We start from the raw sequence: 23,906 nt of genomic DNA on the forward strand, positions 1-23,906 counted from the left end.
CAGTATTTAAAACAAAACAAAACAACAAAAAACAAATAATAACAACAAAAAGGAACATTCCTCTAGCAGGAAAGAGCCAGACTTCCCTACTTTCTCCACTTTCTGGGAAGCTGAGGTGAATCAGGGGTTTTAGGTGACACTTTCGCAGCTTCTGGCAGCAACTGTCATTTACTTATCTTATTCAACCCTCACAAAATCTACATGGAATGAAAGATTATTCATCTTACAGATGAGAAAATTTGTCAGTGTGGAAAGCCCTAATCCAGTGTCTTGCCCTAGGATGAGGAGAAGCAAGAAAACGACCAGGTCAAATTCTCACTTACAACGTGAATACTGTTGAGTTCTATTTTCCATGTGGGAAATCATCTGGGTACTGCTGGCCACCTATTTATTTTTATCACTCTTTTGGTGAACTAGGATGAAATTCTGATACTTTTGTAAATATTACAACATATTGTAAGCTAAAAAATATAAAGCTTTTATCCTATTTAATTATGCTAATGTAATTTTAGGAGCTGAAAGTATTAAAATAAGTGCAGACAAAAGTAAAGAAAGATAATGCTATACAGTAGTTTCAAAAGCATAAAATAGTTAACATACCACTTAGCAAATTATAAAATTTTGAAAAATTTCCTTGCTTTCTTAAAACATAATTGTTCATTTTAATTACACAAAAAGCTGAATTAAAAATTCCTCTTATCAATCCTGGATTTATCTTCTGCTTATTCTACCATTATGTTAATGTAAATGAGGTGGTATGTCTTCAGATTCACCTCCTTCACCGACACAAGCTCACTGTTCCCAGACCTGGGGCTGAGCTCAGGGCCTCATCCTTGGCCCACAGGGCTCTACCTTTGGCACTGCAGCCTGTGAGGCAAACGTTCTTTCTCATGCAAGTAGGGAGCCAGTGCTCAGGAATAGTACTCGGCTAGCAGGGGTTTAGTGAGGTTGCTAGAGGCCTGCGTTGGAGCCTCTGAGCAGCTGGGGATCTGCTGGTTTGTACGATTACTGCTCATTGATTATTGTGGAAGCACTGACCATGGCATCCATGGTTTTAGTTACAGCAAAAATAAGTGGATTTCTCTTTACATATAGTCAGTGTTAACATTTTCTTGCTCTAGGCTAAAAATAGTTTATCCTATTTGTTGCTAACTTATCATAATGTAGACAAAGCAATCATGTTACAAACTGCTTACCTCCTTTCCCGAATGTGGACTGGAGACAGATAACTGTGGTTTATAAAATATGTGATAGGGTGTATTATTGATTATTGTAGTCTTATCTTCAATCTGAATAATTTGTATGCCTTGCTGTACCATGGAAGAAATGCAGAACTGACAGAGCTGTAATTGAGGAAAGAGCAATTTTTACCATAAGCATATACTGATCACATGACTATTCTTAAAATGCTATTTTATCTATTGGTTGTCCAAGACAGCACTAATTTTACATTTCTCCAGAGTATTTAATAGCATTCCCTTGCAGTTTCAAAAATGTCCTGGCCAATGTCAGAGGACAGTATTTACTCTCTAATAGGGTACTTTCATCAGCCAGTTACTCTTGCTATTACTGCATAGTGAGCAAAAAGAGACTTGTTTTTGGATTACTTCCTAAATTACCTCACTGAGTGTTTATTTATAGAGCACTTATATGTAATCTAACACCACTCATCTTACTCAACAACATTCAACCCAACATCCCTCCTCATGCTGCTCATCACAGCAGTGATCTCACAGAATGCCTGTTATGAGCTAGGGAGAGTTCTGGAAACTGGTAATGATGATGATGATGATGGTGATGACGATAATGAAAAGAGTAATTATTGATCCTTACCTATTATTATGTTACGCTTCTCCTATCAGCTTTAAGTACTTTGTGCATATTAACTTACAAATTCCTCATAATATTTACATAGGGTAGGGTAGTTACGGTAGTTACTATTACCTCATTGTACAGTAGAGGAAAATGAGGCACAAAGAGGTTAAGCAACTTGCCCAAGGTCTGGTTGGAGGTGGAATCCCATGCTGTGACTCTGGGGTGCTGTTCTTTACCACTATATGCATGGTCTCACTGCTTATCAATACCACAAGAACAACCAATGCTCACAGAAGACATGACTTCACTAAAAATGTACCCACGTAATATGTGGTAATCTTAGCGCAGTAGTTCTCAAAAGGTATCTGGAAGATTCATGGGGGAACGTCTGAGCAAGGGGACCCAAGGTGAAAACTATTTTTATAAAAGTACTAAGATACTGTTTATCTTTTCAGTCTAATTTCCTCATAAGTGTACAGCTTTTATTCAGAAGCTATGACATATGATGTGATCACTCTATAGGTAATGGAGTATGTTTTAAAAATTTTTCTCTTAAATGGGAAGAAAGGAGCTACAGGTGTAGAGAAGGTGGGATGTGTAGGGGAAGGGTAATAAGGGAAAAGAAAAAAATGTGAGATAAAGAAAAGATGGAAATAAGGTTTTTGTGGGGGGGGGGGGGGGGGTGAAGGGAGGGCAGGGGTAGGGGGAAAAAATGAGAATCAAGACTTGTCATGTAGAGGTACAAGATCCCAACAATGAATGTAACTGTACTGTATCCCTAAAATGTACCAATAAATTCAAAGCTGAAAAAAATTTTTTTTCTCTTAATTTTTAATCTGATAAAACTGATATAACCCACAGAAGTAAAGGGTCTCTGGGTTTCTCAATAATTTAAGAGTATAAATGTGAATAAAAATATGAGTTACTAATACAGAATAACTGGACATCAATAAATGGACCTCCAATAGCGCATTCATTCATCCACAAACATTCATTCAGCACTCACTGTGGCTACTTTGTGAGAAGCTAGAGGTAATGAGTGCCTAACTGTATACTGCAGCATTTTTTCCCAGATTTTGATGGTAGTTCTCAATTCATAACTATTTGACTCTGGGTGATTCATGCTTACAGCTCTTCACCCTTTACACCCGTGTTACAGTGCTCTGGCCAGCAGAGCATCAACATGTGTTGCCCAGACAACTCTGAGGAAATGGATACCAGTCTGAACACTGAAAAAAGGCCAACTTCTTTCTTAAGAAGAGAAACTTATTTTTTAAAAAAGTGAACAAATGACACTTTCTCAAAAGGTTCTTCAAAGATGCTCATCAAAAAAAAAAAAACAAAAAAATCTAACTTTTCCCTAGGGAAAGGTCATTTGAATTATACTACTCTGCTAAAGTATCCCTTCTTTTTCTCATTTGGGACAGCTAAAATAATGAAGATATTTTAAGAAAAGAATGAGGCTTCCATATGGCACGTTGATATTGTACTTTCATGTACACATTATTATGTTATTCAATTAACTGGTTTTCATAAGCTTTAGATTTATACTGAAACATGCACACTATTTGCATTAAACAATGGAGTCAATATGTTTTTGTATACATGTCTCTAAGAACATGAACACTTCCCTCTTGAAACAAGTTCTTTCTTTGTTTTTTGTTTGTTTGTTTGTTTTTTAAGACATGGTGTCACTATGTTGTCCAGGCTGGCCTCGAACTCATGGTGATACATTTATCTCAGCCTCCCAAGTGCTGGGATGACAGCCGTGCACACCACCAAGCCTGGCTTTGTAGCACTGGTTGTATGGGAAAAGAATAAGTCCACACCATTTTGCTCAGGAAATAATCTATGCTGAGGAAACTTTGTCTTTTTGCTTAATGCTCTGAATGTTAGCAGCTCCATTTCCTGTTCTAAAAAAGGAGGCAAAGTATAATTTGTGGATATTTTGGAATAAGATTATTTCCCCCAACGTACTATAAATCAAGTGACTGCTGAGTATTTTGAAATAGAACAGTTATTGGATAAATTATGTGACACAGCTTTTATCACTAGTAAAGGAAAAAATACTATAAAACAGAGGACTAGGAAGAAATAATGTTTCACTGTTGTACATTATTGAGAATAAGTAAAACCCAAAAAGGATTAAAATAGAAAAGATGAATTCATTTGAAACAGTTTAAAGGGTGGGTATGCAATTTCCACTGAGCCATATCAACTTTGATTTTACCTTCTGGTGTCCTGGGAAAGCACCGAGTCTTATTTCAACATCAACAAATGCTTCTTCATCCAATGTCACAACCTCACCATTGCCTCCATCTTTCCATTTTGGAGATGTCAGGTTATGAACCAGTTTAACTGCTACTGACTTGTGCACAGTATTTGTATTTGCCCAGTATATCCCAATTTGAAAAGCTTCCTAGAAAAATAATATCTCCATTTAGAATGTTTTTCTTAATTATGACATTTTGACCTGAATTCCAGGATTTAAAAAATACGATATAGTGGGGCTACCAAGGCAAACAAATAGCCTCCTCATCCCTGCTTTCTTTTTTTGGGGGGCTATAATGGCAACATGCATTTTATCTTAGTTCCCAATGTCTTTTTGACTCACATTGAAATTAATTTTTTTGGAAGAGGGAAAAACTGAATACCTAAGGCTTAAAAACTGAAGGTTTCATCTCATTTGACAAGAGAATAATATGCAACACTAGGTCTAACACAGGTCAACATTCCAATTTCATAAGGTAACAGCATCTGATTATTTGAACAAAAAGGAAAAATGAATTGAATAAAGATGTTTATGGGTTGGAGCTAAAAATACAGGACTCTAAATTGTCCTCTTTGAGACAAATAGGAGTTCTGTTTATTCTGTTTTCTTGTAGACTTACATGTCTTCTTGAAATGAGCTAGCTTTATAAATTTAATTTTCTTGTTACTTCATATAAAATCTTCCGTGAAATTTTATCTTGTAAATTAGGTTTTTCTCTAATGATTCCGTGTTATCATCAACAATCAGGTAAACATTCATAATTATGGACATACTAGTCCATTTATAAGGAAAAGCTCTTTCGAAATGATGTTTAGAAATCCTCAACACCTTATAGATTTCAGAGAATTTCCAGGAGAACTGCAAAGTGTACTTAGGGGTGGATTACCATACGTATTCTCGATGAATGGAATAGATCAACCCTGATACTTGTCAAATACCCTGCATGCAGTGGAATGAGCTAGTACAAGTTATGTAACAAATTTAATGATACCTTAACCAGGGATGCTGCTAATGGGGAAAGACATCTGAGAAGCTTCTGAGTATCAGAAAGCTTCCATACTCTTATGTATGTATCATTAAGACAGTTTTCCATAACTGATTCATTCTGTTAAGATCATAAATATAACCTCAGAATAAAATCTAGCTGTTGAGAGAAAAGAATTAGTGTTAGTTTTAAATGTTATAGTACCTGAAAATTAGGAGGAATAATGATTTTGCCAGCAGGAACTTGTAAAACAATCTTCTCTCCTTCAAACAGCCAGAGGTCCCACTTGGACTGATTGATAAGCAGGGCCCAGGGTAGAAGTTCTATCAACAAAGTTCTAACATATGGCTTCCAGACTGACAGCTTCACTCTCATTGGGCTATCCCACTGACTCAGCTGTTCGTTCCTGTTCCAAATACCACATCCAAGAGACTCAATGAAACATGATGACTTCAGTATTTATGAAATATGCTTAAGCATTCCAGATACAAAATGCTCCTGTATGATACTTCTTCACACCAGACACATTCAACGCTGAATTTGCAAGCAGGAAAAACCAATTTTTCATGCAATTGTGTTCTAGATTATGACTTTTAAAAATCTATAAATTGTATTTACTCAATGACAAAAAGGTCAGAATCTGACAAATGTGTAAATACCATTTCTGTACCATTTTATAGTATGAATATTTTTGTGAATGGTCACTTATTAACATGTAGAAGTGTGCATAGAAAAAGATTTCCAAAGAACGTTACCTGTCAGAATCCTTCTTATTATAGGGCCATGTGGGCTCAAGTGTCTTTTTTGGCCCATAGAAATCATCAAGGATCTGATTGACTGTGCCTTCAGGGTGTATCTTAGTGGCTATCTGCCTAATGAGGGCTGTTGAGATGGGAACAGCACAATCTGAAGGATCATATTCTTCTCTAGGAAATGGAGGAAACAAAAAAAAACAAATAAACTAAATAAAGCAAGAATAAATACCATATTTTTAGAGTGGTCTACAATTTATTTTTAAAAAAATCAAACTATAAAATATACTGTAGACCAATGGGTTTTTGTGAGATTGAGTGAATTTTTAGTGATTTAGGAATTTATAACAGTCTTTGGATTGTCTGTGCCCTCAATTTTCCTCCCCACTAACCGACACCTGGGTGACATTTCTAGTCTTATCTTCTTCCACTATAGAAATCATATGAAATTAAATCTAAGGCTGGGAATGGTAGTATACTCCCCATCTGAGCACTTGGGAGGCTAAAACAGAAGGATCCTGAGTTCAAGGTAGCCTATGCTACATAGTTTAGGTTGAAGGCTGGCCTGGATTACATAGTGAGATCCTGTCTCAAACACACACACACACACACACACACACACACACACACACACCACCCATCACCTCAATTAAATTACGTTTTCTGATGATTTGAGTTTTTCCTCAGCTTAATGAGAAAGGATAACTTTTATCTAAAACTATAAGGTAGAATTAAGAAAACATTAGGCTGTACAAACAAATAATATTCTCCTAAGATAAGAAAACATACAATAAAAATTCCATCCATGTTCCCTTCTCCCTCAAAAATACCAAATACTTTTCTGCTGAATTTGTTTTAGGAAAATACATGTATTTTGATAATACCTTGCTTGAAATGTGAGGTGATGTATAAGGTCAGGTTCTATGTTTTGCAGTGGCTTTTCCTGCCCTTTTCCTGGAATAATCTGTGTTTCACTCAGTCCTAGACTCCTTTTCTCCAAATGTATGATAATGGGGTCTGGAAGATGACTCCTTATGATAAAAAGAGGGCTGAACACAATCTATAAAAATAAAAGGACAGAACAACTTTCATATTTGCTTTGTTGCAGTATTCCAGCTGTTTGATGCTGAAACAAACTTGTAATAAATCTCTTCCCTAGGTCACTCTAACCTTAATTTATTTCAGAACAGGAAAGGTCAGAGTCATATACTGTATTTTACGGTTGGGAAAGTACTCACCATTCGTTGTTGTACTTGAGAGTTGGGTTCTAAAGTCAAAACTGTGCACCAGACATAAATAATGGAGCTGTTTGAAGATGGCACCTGCACACGAGATAGGAAAGGGTCCTTTTAAATACTAAACAGCTTACTAATTAATCAAAATAAAGTACTGACATAAGACACTTTATCCTCAGTTTGGAGGATAAAAAAAGTTTAAAGTTATAGAAGAAAAGTAAGAAACAGCTAATTAAAAACAGACTTCATTATAACATAAAGCCCTGGTTCATGAGTCTCTTCCAAGGTGTAACTTTCCTGCGTCTGGGAAAGACAGAGCTGGGAACGGTCTGAGAAGCACTCTTCATAGGCTTTCTGTTTTTTCAGCTCCTCCCCCTTTTTATGTATTACTCTTCAATAAACGAAATGCTGTGTTAAGCAAAGAGCATACTGAGAAATTTCACTTTTAAAGCTGCTCTACTCTAGACCGGATTGCTTCTCATACCTGGATGACAGTGCTATCCTCCATGGCTCTGGATTCCAGGCACACATCTCTTGACCAGTCTTCATCTCCTTTGGCCTTCACACATAACTCTGTCAGTTCACTGTTTTCCAGTATGTATGAAGGCAATTTCTTTTTGGGTGCAAGGCAGTCAAAATGTTCTCGAACCACAGCTTGTCCATCTTGGCTAATGTAATGCTGAACAACTTTTAGTTCTATGCTTTCAGACAAGTAACTGCAGATGATCTGTCTTCCAGAGATGATAATCTAAAAGATAATATATAAGTATATAAGGCTTCATCAATTCAGACTTCATTAATAACAAGGAAAAGAAATTTGAAGAAAGAATGGATTTTGTTGTGTTTGAGTTTGCAGAATTTAAAGGAAAGACAACAGGCAGGGTCCAGTGGCCTCCTGGAAATACCGGTCAGATGCTTGAGAAAGAAGAGAGCTGGAGTTAAAGACTTGTGAAGTAAAAGCCCAGCAAAGTGTGTTGACAGAGGATAGTTATGGAGGGGTGGTGGAAACACAAACCCAGAAACTGACCAGTACTATACAGGCAGACCCAGAATGAAAAGAGAAGAGGCAAAGGGGCTGGAGAAAAAGAGTTGAAGAAATGTTGAAGTCAATTAGAAGAAAGTGTTGCTAAAGCCACAAAACGTGACTAGTAGTAGTTAATTTAGTTAAATTATGAAGTTGAAAAGGATAGGAATTGAATGCAAGCATTTAGTTCTGGTAACGGAAAGGGCAATTATGATCAGTCTATTCCTTGCAGATGATTTCTAAAGGTCTGTTGTACTCTAATCCAGTAAGAGATCTCTGTATAACCCTAAACAAATTACATTTGGTGAGATACCTAATTTTCATTTTACTCAGTTTCTTCTACATTGTAGGAGTATGTATCCCTATAAAACACAGAGTTATCCACTAACTCATAGATTATCCAGTTTTGCTGCCAGCTAGGAATATAGTTCATGGCATCAACAAATGTTTAAGTTGGTTGAAAATGAGGAGATAATGAAAAAAATTTTTTGGAACTGGGAATTGAACTCAGGGATTCATACTTACCAGACACTGTGCTGCTGAGCTACATTCTTGGCCTGAAAAAATTTATTTCTATGCAATAAATACTTTTAGAAAGCAAATTCTTTTAAAGTATGAGTACTCACTATGAGTGATGAAAACAGAACTTTCACAAACTAGATTTCTTTTTAACATTTTTTTCAGATCACAAATATTAACAATACCAAATATACTTATAGGCCTAAGGATGTGAAAGTTAAATTTAATGTGTCAACTCCAGTGGGCCATGGACTGTCAAGACATTCAGTCAAACATTATTCTGAATAGATCTGAGAGGGTGTTTCTCAATGACAATGTGGATTAGTAGACTGTGAGAAACAGATGCCCTCACGCCACAGGGTGAATGAACATTATCCAATCAATTGAAGACACAACTAGAACAAAAATGCAGACTAACAGGGACTTGTTCTGCCTTAGTACTTGAGCTGGGATGTTGGTCTTTTCTGGCCTTCAAACTTGAACTGAATCAATGGTTCTTCTAGGTCTTCAAGTTGTGGGTTTTGGGCTGAAATTTATACCACTGGCTCTACCGGATCTCAGGTTTTTAGTCTTGGACAGGAACAACACAGTGGCTCTTCAACCTGCCGACTGTGGAGCCTGACTGTGGAGCCTCTGTCTCTATGAAAGCAGGAGCCAGTTTGCAATCGACTATTCAGTGAACCACTCCCACGTATCCTCTATTTGTTCTATGATCCTCTTTATCACAGAGCAACCTTACAAAGGAGGTGTTATTATGACTATCTTAACAAGAAGAAAAGTGGGCACAGAGACTTTGTATAGTTATGGTACACAGATAGTCTGGCCTAATGTGTGTGTTCAGAGCCAGTCACGCTGTCTATCTCTCATAAAATAAATACCTACTTATTAAGAATACTTAGATTCCATAAGACACAGAGTAAAGGCTGCTCATCATACCACATTTGTGACAGGCCCCATTGGTTCCCTTCCTAACAGTGTGTTCCCCTTTCTCCTTGCTATTAAAACTCTGATTTAACTTAGCTATCAAAAGACAGCCAAGCCCTTAGGGGAGAGGGATGCCTCCTTTAGTCCTCCGAACTGTGATACAATTATTACAAGCTAATCATGGTAACTAACTCCATTTTCTTTGCCAATCAGTTAATAACATGAAAAGGGAAGTGGCCAAAAGGCTCTAGAGAAGATTTTATTCCTTAGTAATAAGGGAGACAGTTTAAGAAGAGAAGCCCTCTTTTTCTGTCAAAGAAGGGCAAATATAGGAGGATGGCAGGGAAGCAAAGTACAGGCAGCACTGTAGTGCCGAGTTAACCAACATCAGACCTGTGTTCGTCCTCTGTATAATGTGAAAAATAAATGCAAGATGGGGATAATAGGATCTGCTATGAAAATTAAAAAGCATTTTATAACTTCAAGTGGCAACATACTAGATGATTCATTAACTATATCACGAAAAGAAATCTATAACCAATGTTTAAAATCAACTATTATTTCCACAAATAAATATGGGTAAGTGATTTTTTGTTTGTTTGTTTTTTGAGACAGGGTCTCACTATGTAGTTGAGACTGACCTGGAACTCACTATGTAGCCCATGCTGGTCTCGAATTCACAGCGATCCTCCTGCCTTAGCCTCCCGAGTGCTGGGATTACAGGCGTGCACCACCACACCTGGGTGATGTTTCTTTTTGAGACAGAGTCTCGCTAAACTGCCCAGGCTGGCCATATAATATGCACAAATCTTCTGCCTCTGCCTCTCAAGTTATCTGAGGCTACCTGTGTACATCATGCCCAGATGAATAACTATTTAGGAATGAATTATTATTTATCCAAAACAAGTCCACTAGATTGACATGATGGTTCTACGTTATGCTATTTGAACAGTGGGGTTTAATATTTTCTTTTTTTTGTAAACTCTAATTTGGTTATTTATTTATTTATTTATTTATTTTTTTGAGACAGGGTCTCACTATGTAGTTGAGACTGACCTGGAATTCACTATGTAGCCCAGGCTGGTCTTGAACTCACAGTGATCCTCCTGCCTCAGCCTCCCAAGTGCTGGGATTACAGGTGTGAGCCACCATGTTCAGCCTTTATTTATTTTTAATAGCATAGATTGTTTCATTTAATTTTGGGGAACTGATACATGTACATAATAACATGTCTTGAGCATTTTGGTCCTTTTACCCACCTCCATCCTCTCCTTTTTTTCTGATCATCTTCTCTAACTTAAAAAGTCTGCTTTTAAAATTTTTAACATTTTTCCTTTATTGTACTATTTTATTTGTTTATATTTTGGGTTTCTCTTCTAAGAGAAGGTTTATAATATTTAACTTTTGGCATCTCATTTATTTTACTTAGTATTACTGTTTCATGATCTGTTTTCCTGCCAATAACATAATTTTACTATTGCTATGGCTGAATAATATTCCATTTCATGTATATCACATTTTTTTCTCCTTGAGTTTACTGGTACATTTCAGGTATACAGTACAGTTACATTCATCATTGGGATCTTGTACCTCTACATGACAGGTCTTGGTTCTCATTTTTTTCACCTTATCCCTGTCCTCCTTTCACCCCCTTTTCCCTTCCTTATTTATAAACACTTTATTTCTATTTTTTCATGTTTTTTTTCTTTTCCCTTATTACCTTTCCTTGACTCTTCCATAAAGAATGAGAAATTAAAGTCACTCATAGGAAATTGGATACATATTGAGGATACACTCCTAAGTGAAACAAATAAGTCACATATGTATAAATATCGAATAATTTCTCTGGTGTGAAAAACTATAATGGTACATAAGATCCTAGTGATATAACTGACAATGTGAAATAATTTAATACTTTCTTACACATTTATTTTCCAACTATTTGTTCGACTTCTTCTTTAAAAGGAGCACATTTGTAAAACGAAGCCACCCTTCAGTTATACTTCCCCTAGACACACCAGCCACTATAGTCTTTTAAAACCACGCTTCCACAATAACAAACCATAAAAGCCAACTGAACTGAGTTCTAAATTAGCAAGCAAACTTTTCTTTAGTATATGCTACGGATTACTAGGCACTCATGATAAGACTTGTGATGCCATAGCAGGACTTAACTTTAAATAAACATGTGAAAACTTGGAGGAAGTGTTTAACTTTGTTTTTATTCTTGATATAACCAGGCCTGGCAACATATGTGCGTGGCTCTTGCTTTGCAACCTTTGGACCCTAGGAAATTTGGAAGAGAATTTCACTGTCTTTCACAGAAATCTTGGATTCTCTGCAACCATCTGGGGTTCACTTTGTTTAAAGACAAAGATACTCTTGGTGGTTTTTTTTTATAGTTTCATTTTCAACTAAAAAGGCTGTTAAATGGCTTTCAAATTTGATAAAAAGAAAATCCATAAAAGTGGCAAAGGACTACTTGGATGAAAGGAAATCCAAAATGGCTCCTCATGGGAGTGGGTCTCCTTCATGGCCACAGGGTTCAGGAGAGCTCAGTCTGCTTTTCTTCAAAGTGGCCAACTTAGAGTACCTTTATTTTGAAAATTATGGTTAGAATTTCAAGATAAATTTATCAGTTGAAGACAGCTACATTTTTTTTTAATGTAGGGTTTCTTTTTAATACACATTTCCAGGTTTCACACTAATTTCCCTCCTTTCTCAAAGCCACAAAGATGTGTATTGAAGATTTCCACATATGATTTTACTTAGCAGGTTTCAGAACTCTTATTAGAACAGTGCCAAGAAGAATAGTGATATTAAAAAATAAGTCCAGAACACCAGATGCACTGGAAAATGATATCTTAGCCATGATTAAAAGTGTATGTATAAAGATACAAACATACACACATACATATGTACATGTGAGATTTTAGAGTGGTAAAGGTTTCATCAGTGAAGGGATGAGAAACACAGAAGCAAGTATGTGTACACAAGTAGTTGTATAATGTACAAAGTCCCTGGGAAACTTTATATGTGGTCAGTTTACATTTGACTGGGGGAAACAAGAGGAGTATAGGAAAGGCAGAGTACAGATAACCAAGCATCAATGTTAAAAAGAGCTTCAGCCAATTCTCCATTATTTAGGGACATATTAATGTGGTTAACGTACCTCAGGGATCTGTACACACTCACCTCCCCAAATGAGCTTTAGTAATTAGGCAGCTGCAATTTACTGCAAATTTCCACGACCAGGTGGAGAAGTAGGAAAGAAGCCAAGATGTGAGGGAGGCAGGAATTCACAAAGGTCTTCTGAAGCTTGGTTCCTTTCTTTCTTCCTAACTTAACCAACTGAGAAAATCCTTTGTCTCTGATGTACTTTAACTTTAATCTGAATGCTAAACTACCCCGACAGTAAAAATAAATCCAACTGAAAAAGACATTTAAAAATTTGATTGTGTATGTTTGTGTGTGTGTGGGGGGGGTTGGGGTGAAGGACATAAGTGAACTTTGTAAGTTTTTAGAAATGTATTTGTCCAAAAAATGTATTTTTCAAATTACCGCATTTTTTTGACATTTGGTAATATCTACGTAGGAAAGTTGTATATATCAATTTATCCCTGAAATTTAACATCATTCCTTAAAAATAATACGTATGCAAGAATGAGCCATTATTATAGTAATACAGAAAAGTCCAACTCTCATTACTCATTCCTAAGAATATTTCAGTACAATAGTTATAAGTGAACTTTATTGGGTTATGACAATGGGCTGGCGAGGCATACTGTAAATACTCTGTATATAGAAACTCATTTAACCCTTATGCTAATTTCCTGGGGAAGGCACTGTTACTATCCTCATTTTATTGATTACAATACTGATTTATAAAAAGTTCAAATAACTTGCTCAAGATCACATAGTTAACAAGGAAACACAGACAGTTGCCTATGTATAATCTTAACCACCAGGGCATACAATTAAAACTATTTCTCCAACTTTATTCATTGGTGAAAGTTTTAGCAACTATATGCAAAAGAGTTGAAGAAACTGGGAAAGTTTAGATCAGATCTATGGTTGTCAAAATTATGTGCCCTGGACCAGTTGTATCAACATCCCGGGAAACATGTTAGAAAAGGGATTATCAGGCCATACCCGAGACCTCCTGGATCTGAAACCCTGGGGGTGAGACCCAGCAATCTATCTTGGTGAGTCCTCTAGAGATTCTAATGCATACTAGAGTTTCAGAATCACTGGCTTAAGCTAGAGAAGAAAATTAAGAGGAAACATTTTTGAAAGCCTACAGAGGAGAGGAGACGTGTGGAGTCCTCATAACAAGCTTTGTGTGCCAGCTCTGTATGCCTCACCATTTTGAAGAATGGTAGAAGTTGGTGGAATGGTGAAAGATTTTGGTTCAAATTTAAGAGAATTTCCTCAAAGCTGGTAGTGTGAGAGAACAGACTTGCTAGTAGATTGAAAGGTGGATGAGACATTTCACCAAGAGTCTGAGTGATGGAATCAGAACATCAGTATGACCTTCCTGAGCCCACCTCTGTAAGAGAGCTCTGAGGAACTCAGAGATACTTCAGTTCTTAAGACTCTAGCTCAGAGGTCACACTAGTAGACTGTCTTCTCATGAGTCCTTCAGTAAGATGCATTAATCCTGTCTTTGTATCTTTATTTATGCTATCCTGTCTGCTTGGAATGCTCTTCTTAATCCAAATTCTACATATTTTCCAAAACCCAACTCAAGCTGCGTCTTCTAAATTCTCTTCACACTTGCTATCAGTTGTATACATGGATGGGTTTACATAAATTTGAAATTTAAGAGCAAAGATTATGTCACATATTTGGTATCTTCCATTTTATTTGGTTCCACTGTATGCAATCACACATATTCTGAGAAGTGACCAGTTAATTAAGAAAGCTCTTTATGCTTCTTTTTCTGGACTCTTCTGCTATGGTTCACTTCTCATTTCTGTCACACACAGTAATGAGAACATCAAATCCAGCTCTCTGATTAGGTGCAGACCAAGAATGCATATGGTATGGGGCTTACTGTTCCTCTTGCCAGTTGCTTCCTGCTTGTTCTTGGCATAGGGCAACAGAAAAACCCTTCTTATTGTTCCATAGGAAGAGCTCTCCTTTTCCACAGACTGAATGTTGTTTCTATCATGTCCTCAGTTCACATAAGCTTTAGTTTGACTTCTACAATCCAGATGCACATGTATATGTTAAAACTCTTATGACAAATGCAGTTATTATGTGTGCAGTGAAGTCAGTTTTCCAATTTTAATACTTCCTTTTCTTCCTTCTACTCTTGTCATATGCTCCGTGCTTGAAAACCATCTTTTAGAAACCACATTTTCACATCTTAAGAACACAAAAAAGTGTCAGATACTTTTCCCCTTTTGCAGTCTTAGAACTTCAAAAACAGCCAAAAGGAAGTTTTATAAAATACGTAAAAAATATGTGCTGAGAGCTGAGGTTTTATATGCCAAGAGTTGGACTGCAGTTTTTACTGCAGTTAATAATAACTCCTAGACAAAGAAAAGTTTGCTGGAGACCCAGGCCCCGTTAGTCACGGGAGAGTATCATGACACTTGCACGTAGATTTTCCTCACACACATGAGAACCAACTCCTGGTTATCCACTGGTGGATTATCCAGAATCCCCACAATCCTTTGCTTCTTTTCCTTCTCAATAAAGGTCTTTTGGCTATTTCACAGCTCATTAGCACCTCCACCAGAAGGTAGGTGCTGACAGGGAGAAGAAGTGAAACCCAAATCAGTAAATTTTACTGCTCGTTAGCAGCTCTTGTAAAAGATGTGGGATAAGAGGTCTGAACCATCATCATCATCAGGATCATCAACAAGTACTTATTAAGTACTCATGTGCATGGTACCTGGTAGGTGTAACCATTGTGATATTTTTGTTATCAATTATTTACATTTCTCTTAAATTTTAGTCTCCATGACCACAAATAATTAAGAGTTGTCTAGATCATGAACACAAAGAAACTTACCTGTTTTTGCACTCCACTAAGTCGCTGAACCTTGATGATAAGGGAAGCAGTGCGACCCTTGTACTGAATTGTTCTAATAAATGTCCCAGCATGGTCCACACTGAAGGGCTCTGACCAACGCCAATTGCCCCAACCTTCAATACAGATGTGTAACAGCTGGAGAGAAAAACAATCATCATCATAATGACACACGTGCCAACAAATGTCTAGTCCTGAAATGAAAGTTTCATTACTGGAAAACCTTTCTATTTCTAATATCTAGCATCTGTTTTCTTTCTAACCTGCATTCTTCATCTGCTTCCAGCTTATTTCATCAGGCTAAGAATAGCAAATATGCCCCATAGAGTCAATGTAGTTTTCCAGATCACATTTTAAAGCTTCTTAAGAATAATGGTTCTATCAAGTAGTAAAAGGTCTATTTGAGAAAAGACCATTTCATTCATTGGGAGGACAAGAAGGTTTAAATGTAAGATCAAAGAACCTTAATTTTGGCTAATAATGTATTCCTTGTTATGGCTAGACAGTAGTTAAAGCTGAGTTTGGTGTGCAGCATTATTTTTGAGCCTAAATTGCCAGTTTTTTTTTTAAAATAAAGAACAAAATAGCAATTTGAAGAAATTCACTTAATATACACTTTATGAGATCATATCAAATTAGAAATGCCTTCAACATTTTTAAACATATTTAAAATGTCTTTGTTCTTTCTTTTTTGCACTATATATTTACTATAACTTTTACTAACTGAATCTCTCAATTTATATTTTTATTTATTCATTAGCATTGCCATTTTTGGTAATATCTGGATTTCTTTTGCGATTATTCAGTGTTTTTTATTTTGACTACTAAGCCATTACCTCTGCTAGGAAAATCAGTTTAACTACATTGGTATTCCTTCAAAACATGTAATAATTATTGCTTCTTTAGGACATACATTTAACTGGAAAATTAACAATTCTGTATATGCTTACTAAATATAAGGAAAAACTGTCATGTGAAGAGATATTTGTATATGACACACACATAATTTTTACATCTCATTTTAACAGAGTTGATCAAAGGTGAATCTTATGAAACACTCCCAAGTAACAGACTGAATAAAACTTTGAAAACATCCTACAAGAGCTATCATAATAGACACAGTAAGCATTTACATGAGAATTGCCACAATAATAAAAGTCTTGATGGAAGCAGATTTTTATCTTTCAGTCTTTTTTTTTTCCTCATTGAGTTTATTGGTACATTTTAGGCATACAGTACAGTTACATTCATTATTGGGATCTTTACCTTTACACGACAGGTCTTGGTTCTCATTTTTTCCCTACATATACAGTAGTTACATTCATTATTGGGATCTTTACCTTTACACGACAGGTCTTGGTTCTCATTTTTTCCCTTGTCCCTGCCCTCCCTTTACCCTCTCCTCCCTTCCCCATTTACAAACATTTCATTTCCATTTTCTCAAATTTTTTTCCTTATTCCCTTTCCCCTACCCTTCCCATTTTCCGTATGCCTTTAGCCCTTTTCTTCCTATTTCACATTGTCAATTATCTCATTAGGACCTTATGTACAATTATAGTTTATTCACACCAGAGAAACTATTCGGTATTTACATGTGTGACTTATTTACTTCATTGAGGAGCATATTATGTTTCAGTCTTAAGAGAAGCACTGACAACATGGCTCCGTTTTAAAATTTCCCGAGGTTACTGATCATCACAACAAAAGTAGATTTTTTTTTGTTTTTAAATATCAGAATAAAACTTTTTAAAAATTGCTTAATTAATTCCCTTGCTTCTAGTAGGATATCACTGTAGTTATTTTTCCATACAGAGAGACTATGAAACCAAAAGGCTACCAGTGAGATGACCTCTGAAAAAGAAGGCTAACAGTTAAGGAAAAAAAAATTCTGTACAGCAAATACTTTTAGGGAAAATATGATCTTATACACACTCTATAGCTAAGAGTACCAGAGTATTTTTGATGTTTAAATATGAGTTACGGGGCGGGGGGAGAAAAACAACAGCAGTGTTTGGAACCATTTCAGTTTTTTTTTTTTTTTTTTTTTTTAACAGCAGCAATTGGGAATAAAGCTCAAGGCACACAAAAATCTAAAAGAAATAAAAAGTTGTTTTCTTTGGACAGCCTGGTAGCTGGAAAATGACAAAAAAATAATGAGGCAAGGTACTTAAGGTCAAGCTCACTGTATTTTTCCTGAAAATTCTATAGGCTCTAGAGAAAGTTTTAATATACAGGATGTAATTTTAATTGAGGTGTGTTCACATTTGCATATGAGCTCAGTTCAAGATAGCTGATAGCTGTTCACTTTGTGTACACAGCTTTTTAGAACTGTCTGCCACCAAGGAATATGCTGTCAGGTTTTGCTTGGCAGCTATTTATTCTCAAAACGTTGTTAGGGATATTTTATTTGAATTTTGAAAGCTCACATACAATTGGATTTAGTTCAAACATAAAAGTTAAGTGTGAGAAAAATATTTGTAACACTTCTCCCCATACACATCATCAATTGAATATTTGTAACATGGCGTCTTCAGTTAAAAACATTGAATATCACAAGCAATGTGATGCACATAATTTATTAGGAAAGAAATTACATTCTTAAGAGAGAACTCTACAGAAAGGAGCTTAGGAGGCACAGCATACTTTGGTTTTCCTTCCCATGGTGTGAGAGCCAGGACCTGGGTACCTGTAGCAGTGCTCAGACACCCAGACACCAATCCCGGATGGGAGGTATTATTCCTGTTACACCCGTTTCACTGACTGAATTTCATTGAGATAGGTACTGAAAGCATCTAATAAGAAATACTCATATATATGTTTTATTTCTATACAGAAGAAATATAAAATCAGGCAGAAGAATGTGAAATTTGTGTTACAGTATTTAATTTTAATGAGATTTCTTTCTACCATTCATCTAACACATTTTCATCACTTAGGTACTGCAAGGAAGGTGACATGCTAGGAACTATGGGAGAAATAAAGTTGGGTTCTTTGTGCTACAGGGAGCTTATATTATTCTGTAATGAAAATAAGGCAAGAATAAACAGCCAACATGAGACAGGAGAATAGGTGCAAAGCGCTACAGTCCTTCAGGTGAGGGTAGGCCTGCTTTTTGGGCTACTGTGATTAAGAAAGATCCATGAACAGGGCCGTGGATTTAGCTCAGTGATTCTGCTGCCTGTCTCACAAGGACAAGTTTCCCAGTACCAATATGAGATATGAAAAGCAGAATTCATGCTTAATAAGGCAAAGGTACGTCACCTGGTTGGAAGAAAGAAAACAAGAAAAAAAAAAAGTGGGGGATAAGTTCAGACAGGCAGATTTAGCTGGTGGCCAGCTCTGATTTATGAAGTTGAGGAAGCTGTGCTCTATTTGGGAATTAGTGGGTAGTCTTTGAAGCCTCTGGCATAGTGAGCAATGTGTTGATGGAACAGTAAAAATGGCCTATGAAGGCAGAAAAACTTCACAGGATGAGAAGCACTGTGGGGCAGGGGAAAGCAACTGGTTTATCCATAACTTTTATGTGGAGTCAAGGAATTTCTAGGTTTTCTTATCAACCTGGAAACTTCCTTTGCCTCTTTTAAGAGTTCCTCTTAATGATCACTTTCTCTACCTTTCCTTTCATCCAGGCCTTTAATTCTTTTGGCCTACTTAGCTAGTGTCTAGTATTTCCCATGTTAAGGGTAGTCAAAAGGATCTACTCTTGTTGGAATTTTTGAATGACAGCTGAAACTAAGCAATGGGGTAGGGCATACAGTGGCCACAATTGTTGGGAGGTCCCAAGAGGCTGTGTTTTCTTTTTTCAACAGTCTCTAGTAATGTGTTGGCAGTCAGACTAAATTTGTAATTTTACTACTGAAGACCTCAGATGGGAGCATATACACCTTTTAGCTCATTATATAAAATAAAACTTTAAACAGAATTAGTGATCAGGGAGTTAGGAATTAGCTCTGAGGACCACCCACAGTCATGTCCAAAGAAAGAATTCCCAAACTGATATATTCAGGAGGAAAGAAAAATAAGAAGAAATATAAGAAAACAGAGCACAGTAAAGAAGAGAAAGAAGATTGTTAAGTAAAAAATTTAAATTATTTATTGAAATACAAACACTGAAGGTAACAAATACTTTTCACCAAACATATATTTCATTATACACTTTGAAACTCTTGTCAAAATTCTACCACAATAACACCAAATTAAAATTTCTTTAGACTCAGTTTTCTTTTCCATTTTATAATAATTTACCCTGCAGTGATGTGATGTTCTACAAAGAAACTGGAAATCTAAACAACTTCAAAAAATTTTTAAATTCATTGTATTCATTATAGAAATTTTAGAGGTTCTAACAATCAATATGCAATCCAAAAGAAATAAACTGAATATATCAGATATTTATAATATAAGATGTGGTTGAAAAATAGTGAAGTTTTTCATTTTAAAGACACATTATTAATCGTCCTCAAAATACTCCCACTCACTTTGAACACACTAATCCCATTGTTCTTGCTACATTTTTGTTTTTTTTTTTTTTTTTTTTTAAAAAAAATTTTGAGAAAGGGTTTTGCTATGCAGTTTAGGCTGGCCTTGAACTCACTATGTAATGCCGGCTGGTTTCAAACTCGTGGCAATCCTCCTACCTCAGTCTGCCGAGTACTAAGATTACAGGTGTGTACCTCCATGCAGTCTGAAGCAGTTTTCCAGGTCTTTTCATTAGTAACTTTAAGTTGTGCTGTCATGGCTCCCTTGATGTCCTGATGGATTCAAAATATTTGCCTTTCATGGTCATTTTGACTTTGGGAAAGAGCCAGAAGTTGCATGGTGCCAGATTCAGTGAATAAGATAAATGAAGACACAGTAATGTTTTAACCAGCCTGCTTCCTTCAAAGCTTTCCATTGGATGGCACTTGTCAGCAGCATTTAATGTAGTTTTGTTCACATCTTATAAAGTCACTCACAAATAGGACTTTCAGAATTGCTTCAGAAAGTGGCAAGAATGGTGGACTAAGTCTGCTCATAGTGAAAGGGAGTAGTTTGAAGGGGATTAATCCCAATGTATTTTGTAATACAATTTTGAGAAATTTAAACATTCACCACATATTTTGATCACACTAAGTATAATATGTATTTACAGTTTTATATGTAGTACAATGTGGCTAACATTTCGTTGATAAATTTTAAACTTATCAGTATAGGAGCCTCGTGTAGAGGACATTACAAAATTTGTTGAATAAATGAATCAAGATTAGTAAAATCAAAATTAGTGAAAGCAACCAAAAGTAGAGATAGTAAAATATTAGTGGTGATATTTCTGCAGAATATATCATGAGTATGAAATAAAAATATTTAGAAAAATTTCCATTTGAATATAGACAATGATACTAAATTACAAATCAATGTAACCCCTCAGATCCATATTTCAGATATTATAATAATCATATTAAAACATCAAATATACTCAAATGATAAAATAAGTGAACCTCATAATTAAAAATTAAGATGTTAAAAAACTTGTTTGTGCAATATCTGGATAGCAAATGAAACAGATTAAATTGCTTGTTTGACATGCATGAGTCTAAGTAGAACTGACAGTATATTTCAAACTGCTAAATTAGCATAAAAATGAAATATTCATGTTGCTCATTATAGTTTTCATGAGGCAGTTGAATTTCGGGATGTTCAGGGTATCTGAAATAATGCTACAAAACAAGTATGAAATGTCTAGTTAATTGCTAATGCTTGATAACATCATGACTCAGCTCTTTGGACCTTACGTATCTTTTCACACTTTTAGAATACAATCTCCCATCTAAAAGAATGATTAACTGGAAATAAATAAAACTGACATGTTTTTGAGGGGAGAATTTGATGTTTTGGTGCAGTTTATTTTCATAGAAAAAAGAAAAAGAAGCCAGGAATGGTGTCAAATGCTTATGACCCCAGAAAACTAGGAAGCTGAGATAGGAAGATTGCAAGTTTGAGCTCAGATTAGGTAGCTTAGTGAAAAACTCTGAAAAATAATAATAAAAAAAGGGGGGGGGCTGTGGATGTAGCTCAGTCCGAAGGCCCTGGATCAAATCCCCAGTACTGCAAAAAGAAAGAAAAATGCTAACATTGATTGGTTAACAAATTGAAAAAATTACAAAAGATATGTGTAGTACATCCCATTCTAAAAAATAAACAAAAGTATCTCTCTCTCTCTCTCTCTCTCTGTCTGTCTCTCTCTCTCTCTCTCTCTCTCTCTCTCTCTCTATATATATATATATGTATCTATTCCTAAGGGAGTAGAAGTTTAGATATATATCAGAATGCTAAGAGTGATTACCTTAGGGATATAGAATTCTGCGTTTTTTAAAAATAAAATTTATTTTAACCAATTTTGTGTTTTAAGTGTCCTTTTTTTGTGTGTATATGCTTTGTGTGCTTTCATGTGATTTCCAAATTTTAGACTGTGTGCAGTCAGATAAAAATTATTAGAATGAACATCTAATAGAAAGCATACAGGAACTGAATTTCAAGTAAGAAGAAATTGAACATTTCTATGTTGAAGCACCAAATTCAGTTGCTTCATAAAGTCTCTGCCCATATGCCTTACTTGTCATCCACATTTCCCCATTTGTACTCCTGGCACTGTGGTAAAAAGGAGATATGATCTCAGTTCATCTCTATAGCCTCCATAGCTCAGCACAGGATCTGCCTTGATATAAGCCATAATTCTTGAAGGAGTGTAATGTGATTTCCCCTAGAGTGATAGTTTTTCCCCTAGGATAATAGTATTTGTCAAGTTAGCAAATATATTTAATGATGTATAGCAATTAAATGTTTACTATAAACCAACCAACTGTACTACAAATGGGAGGTTTATAGAAGAATGAACACTTTATTTGGGGTAAAAATTACAATATAGTGGGAGAGAAAGATTTGACAAGAATTATACAGCAAAATTTTATTAGGAATAAGGAAAAAAAAGTAGGATTCTAGGGGTGTTTTTCTGGGGGAAGCTAAATTTTGGGAAGAGGACATATTTTACTTATCTGAAAAAATAACATTAAAAAACCCCAGGTTGAAATGGAATAAAGGATGACAGTATTGTTACTTCTGATAAACAAAAACAGGCTTGCCACATGACAAGGAACAAGGGATGGAGTGGTTAAAATTAAGAGTTTACAAAGCATACTGACTGCATTAAAAATTAAGACAAGTCATAAAAATTATAAGCTATGGCTTGACACTAATTGTGTAACCAATTTCTGGCATACTTCTTGTCAGTACAATTTGGAAAATTAACTTTATATTATGAACTAACTCTTCAGTTTCCTTTCCTCTGGTAGTTTTGATCATCACACAAATGGAGCCATTAAATAGTGATCCTGGAAAGGACAGAATTGTACTGGGACAAAAGTTATTATTTTAGGAGGTCAAATCTTACTTTTGGGCAGCTAAGAGGCAAGTGTGTAGATTGCTGGGAATGTGGAGAGGTGAGGGCTAGGGAAAAGACCAGCCTAAGAGAAAGTGGTAGAAAGGAAGGGTGAAGAGGCAGTGACTCTTAGGTAACTGCTATTTCCCTTTGGAGCATCAATTATCAATAAACACGAGGGATTGAAGCATGAAAGTCAGTGAAACAAAGTAACTGAAACAAAGAGTGGTGTTGTTTGGCCATGTGAAATTGCATTATTTATATATGCTTCTATACTTTTCTTAGCTTTTTTTTTTTTTGAGACAGGATCTCACTAGGTAGGTCAGGCTGGCCTTGAACTTGCACCAACCCTCCTTCTCCAGCCTCCCAAGTGCTGGGATTATAGGTGTGTGCCACCATGCCTGGCTCTCTTCATAGCTTTTAAACAGTACGTTGTTTTATTTTATCATGTAGTTTGTAATAGCATTCTGAATTCTCATGGGTAAATTAGATGTCACATATCCAGCAAATATTAAGGATTAATCAATGTTTCAATATATCTGTAATCTAGCAACAGAAACTTGTTAACATTTTTTTAAATTTAAAGAATCATAAATGAAACTATAAATTTTTGAAATTGTCTCTAGACTTTTCAGACATTAGTCTCTGTTCAGTCTCTGGCTAAGGTTTATATACTTAAAGAAAATAAGTTAAAAAAGAATAGGAGAAATGGTGTTATCTTTAATTTATATATTATGTATAAAACAATAGAATGTATAATAGATATTTTCTCCTTAAATTATCTAAATTTAAATTATCAAATTAGGGTTAAGCAATTTACTTAGCAAAAATTTTGAAAAAGATATAATGAACAAGTCTCAAATGTTAAAATATTTTATCTTAAAATTTTATTCATAACTGTTTAGAATATTTCTATTGCGAAATAT

The 23,906-nt window shown here is 35.6% G+C and overlaps 1 protein-coding gene across 3 annotated transcripts in view; it reads right to left on the minus strand.

Annotated features, from left to right (window-relative positions):
• Positions 1 to 23,906, minus strand: part of Vps13b (vacuolar protein sorting 13 homolog B) — a 675,222-nt gene that overhangs the window by 45,265 nt on the left and 606,051 nt on the right. For all 3 annotated transcript variants that reach the window (XM_033759979.1, XM_010619560.3, XM_010619559.3), the window contains exons 44-51: positions 15,549 to 15,704; positions 7,544 to 7,807; positions 7,063 to 7,146; positions 6,709 to 6,884; positions 5,828 to 5,998; positions 5,277 to 5,478; positions 4,046 to 4,234; positions 1,197 to 1,343 (exon numbers count right to left, since the gene is read on the minus strand). In XM_033759979.1, coding sequence (XP_033615870.1) covers positions 1,197 to 1,343; positions 4,046 to 4,234; positions 5,277 to 5,478; positions 5,828 to 5,998; positions 6,709 to 6,884; positions 7,063 to 7,146; positions 7,544 to 7,807; positions 15,549 to 15,704 — 1,389 coding nt within the window. The remainder of the gene's footprint in view (positions 1 to 1,196; positions 1,344 to 4,045; positions 4,235 to 5,276; positions 5,479 to 5,827; positions 5,999 to 6,708; positions 6,885 to 7,062; positions 7,147 to 7,543; positions 7,808 to 15,548; positions 15,705 to 23,906) is intronic.

This window comes from Fukomys damarensis, unplaced genomic scaffold (genome assembly GCF_012274545.1).
Source record: "Fukomys damarensis isolate Sample0158 unplaced genomic scaffold, DMR_v1.0_HiC HiC_scaffold_5, whole genome shotgun sequence".
In the NCBI taxonomy this organism is placed as follows: domain Eukaryota; kingdom Metazoa; phylum Chordata; class Mammalia; order Rodentia; family Bathyergidae; genus Fukomys; species Fukomys damarensis.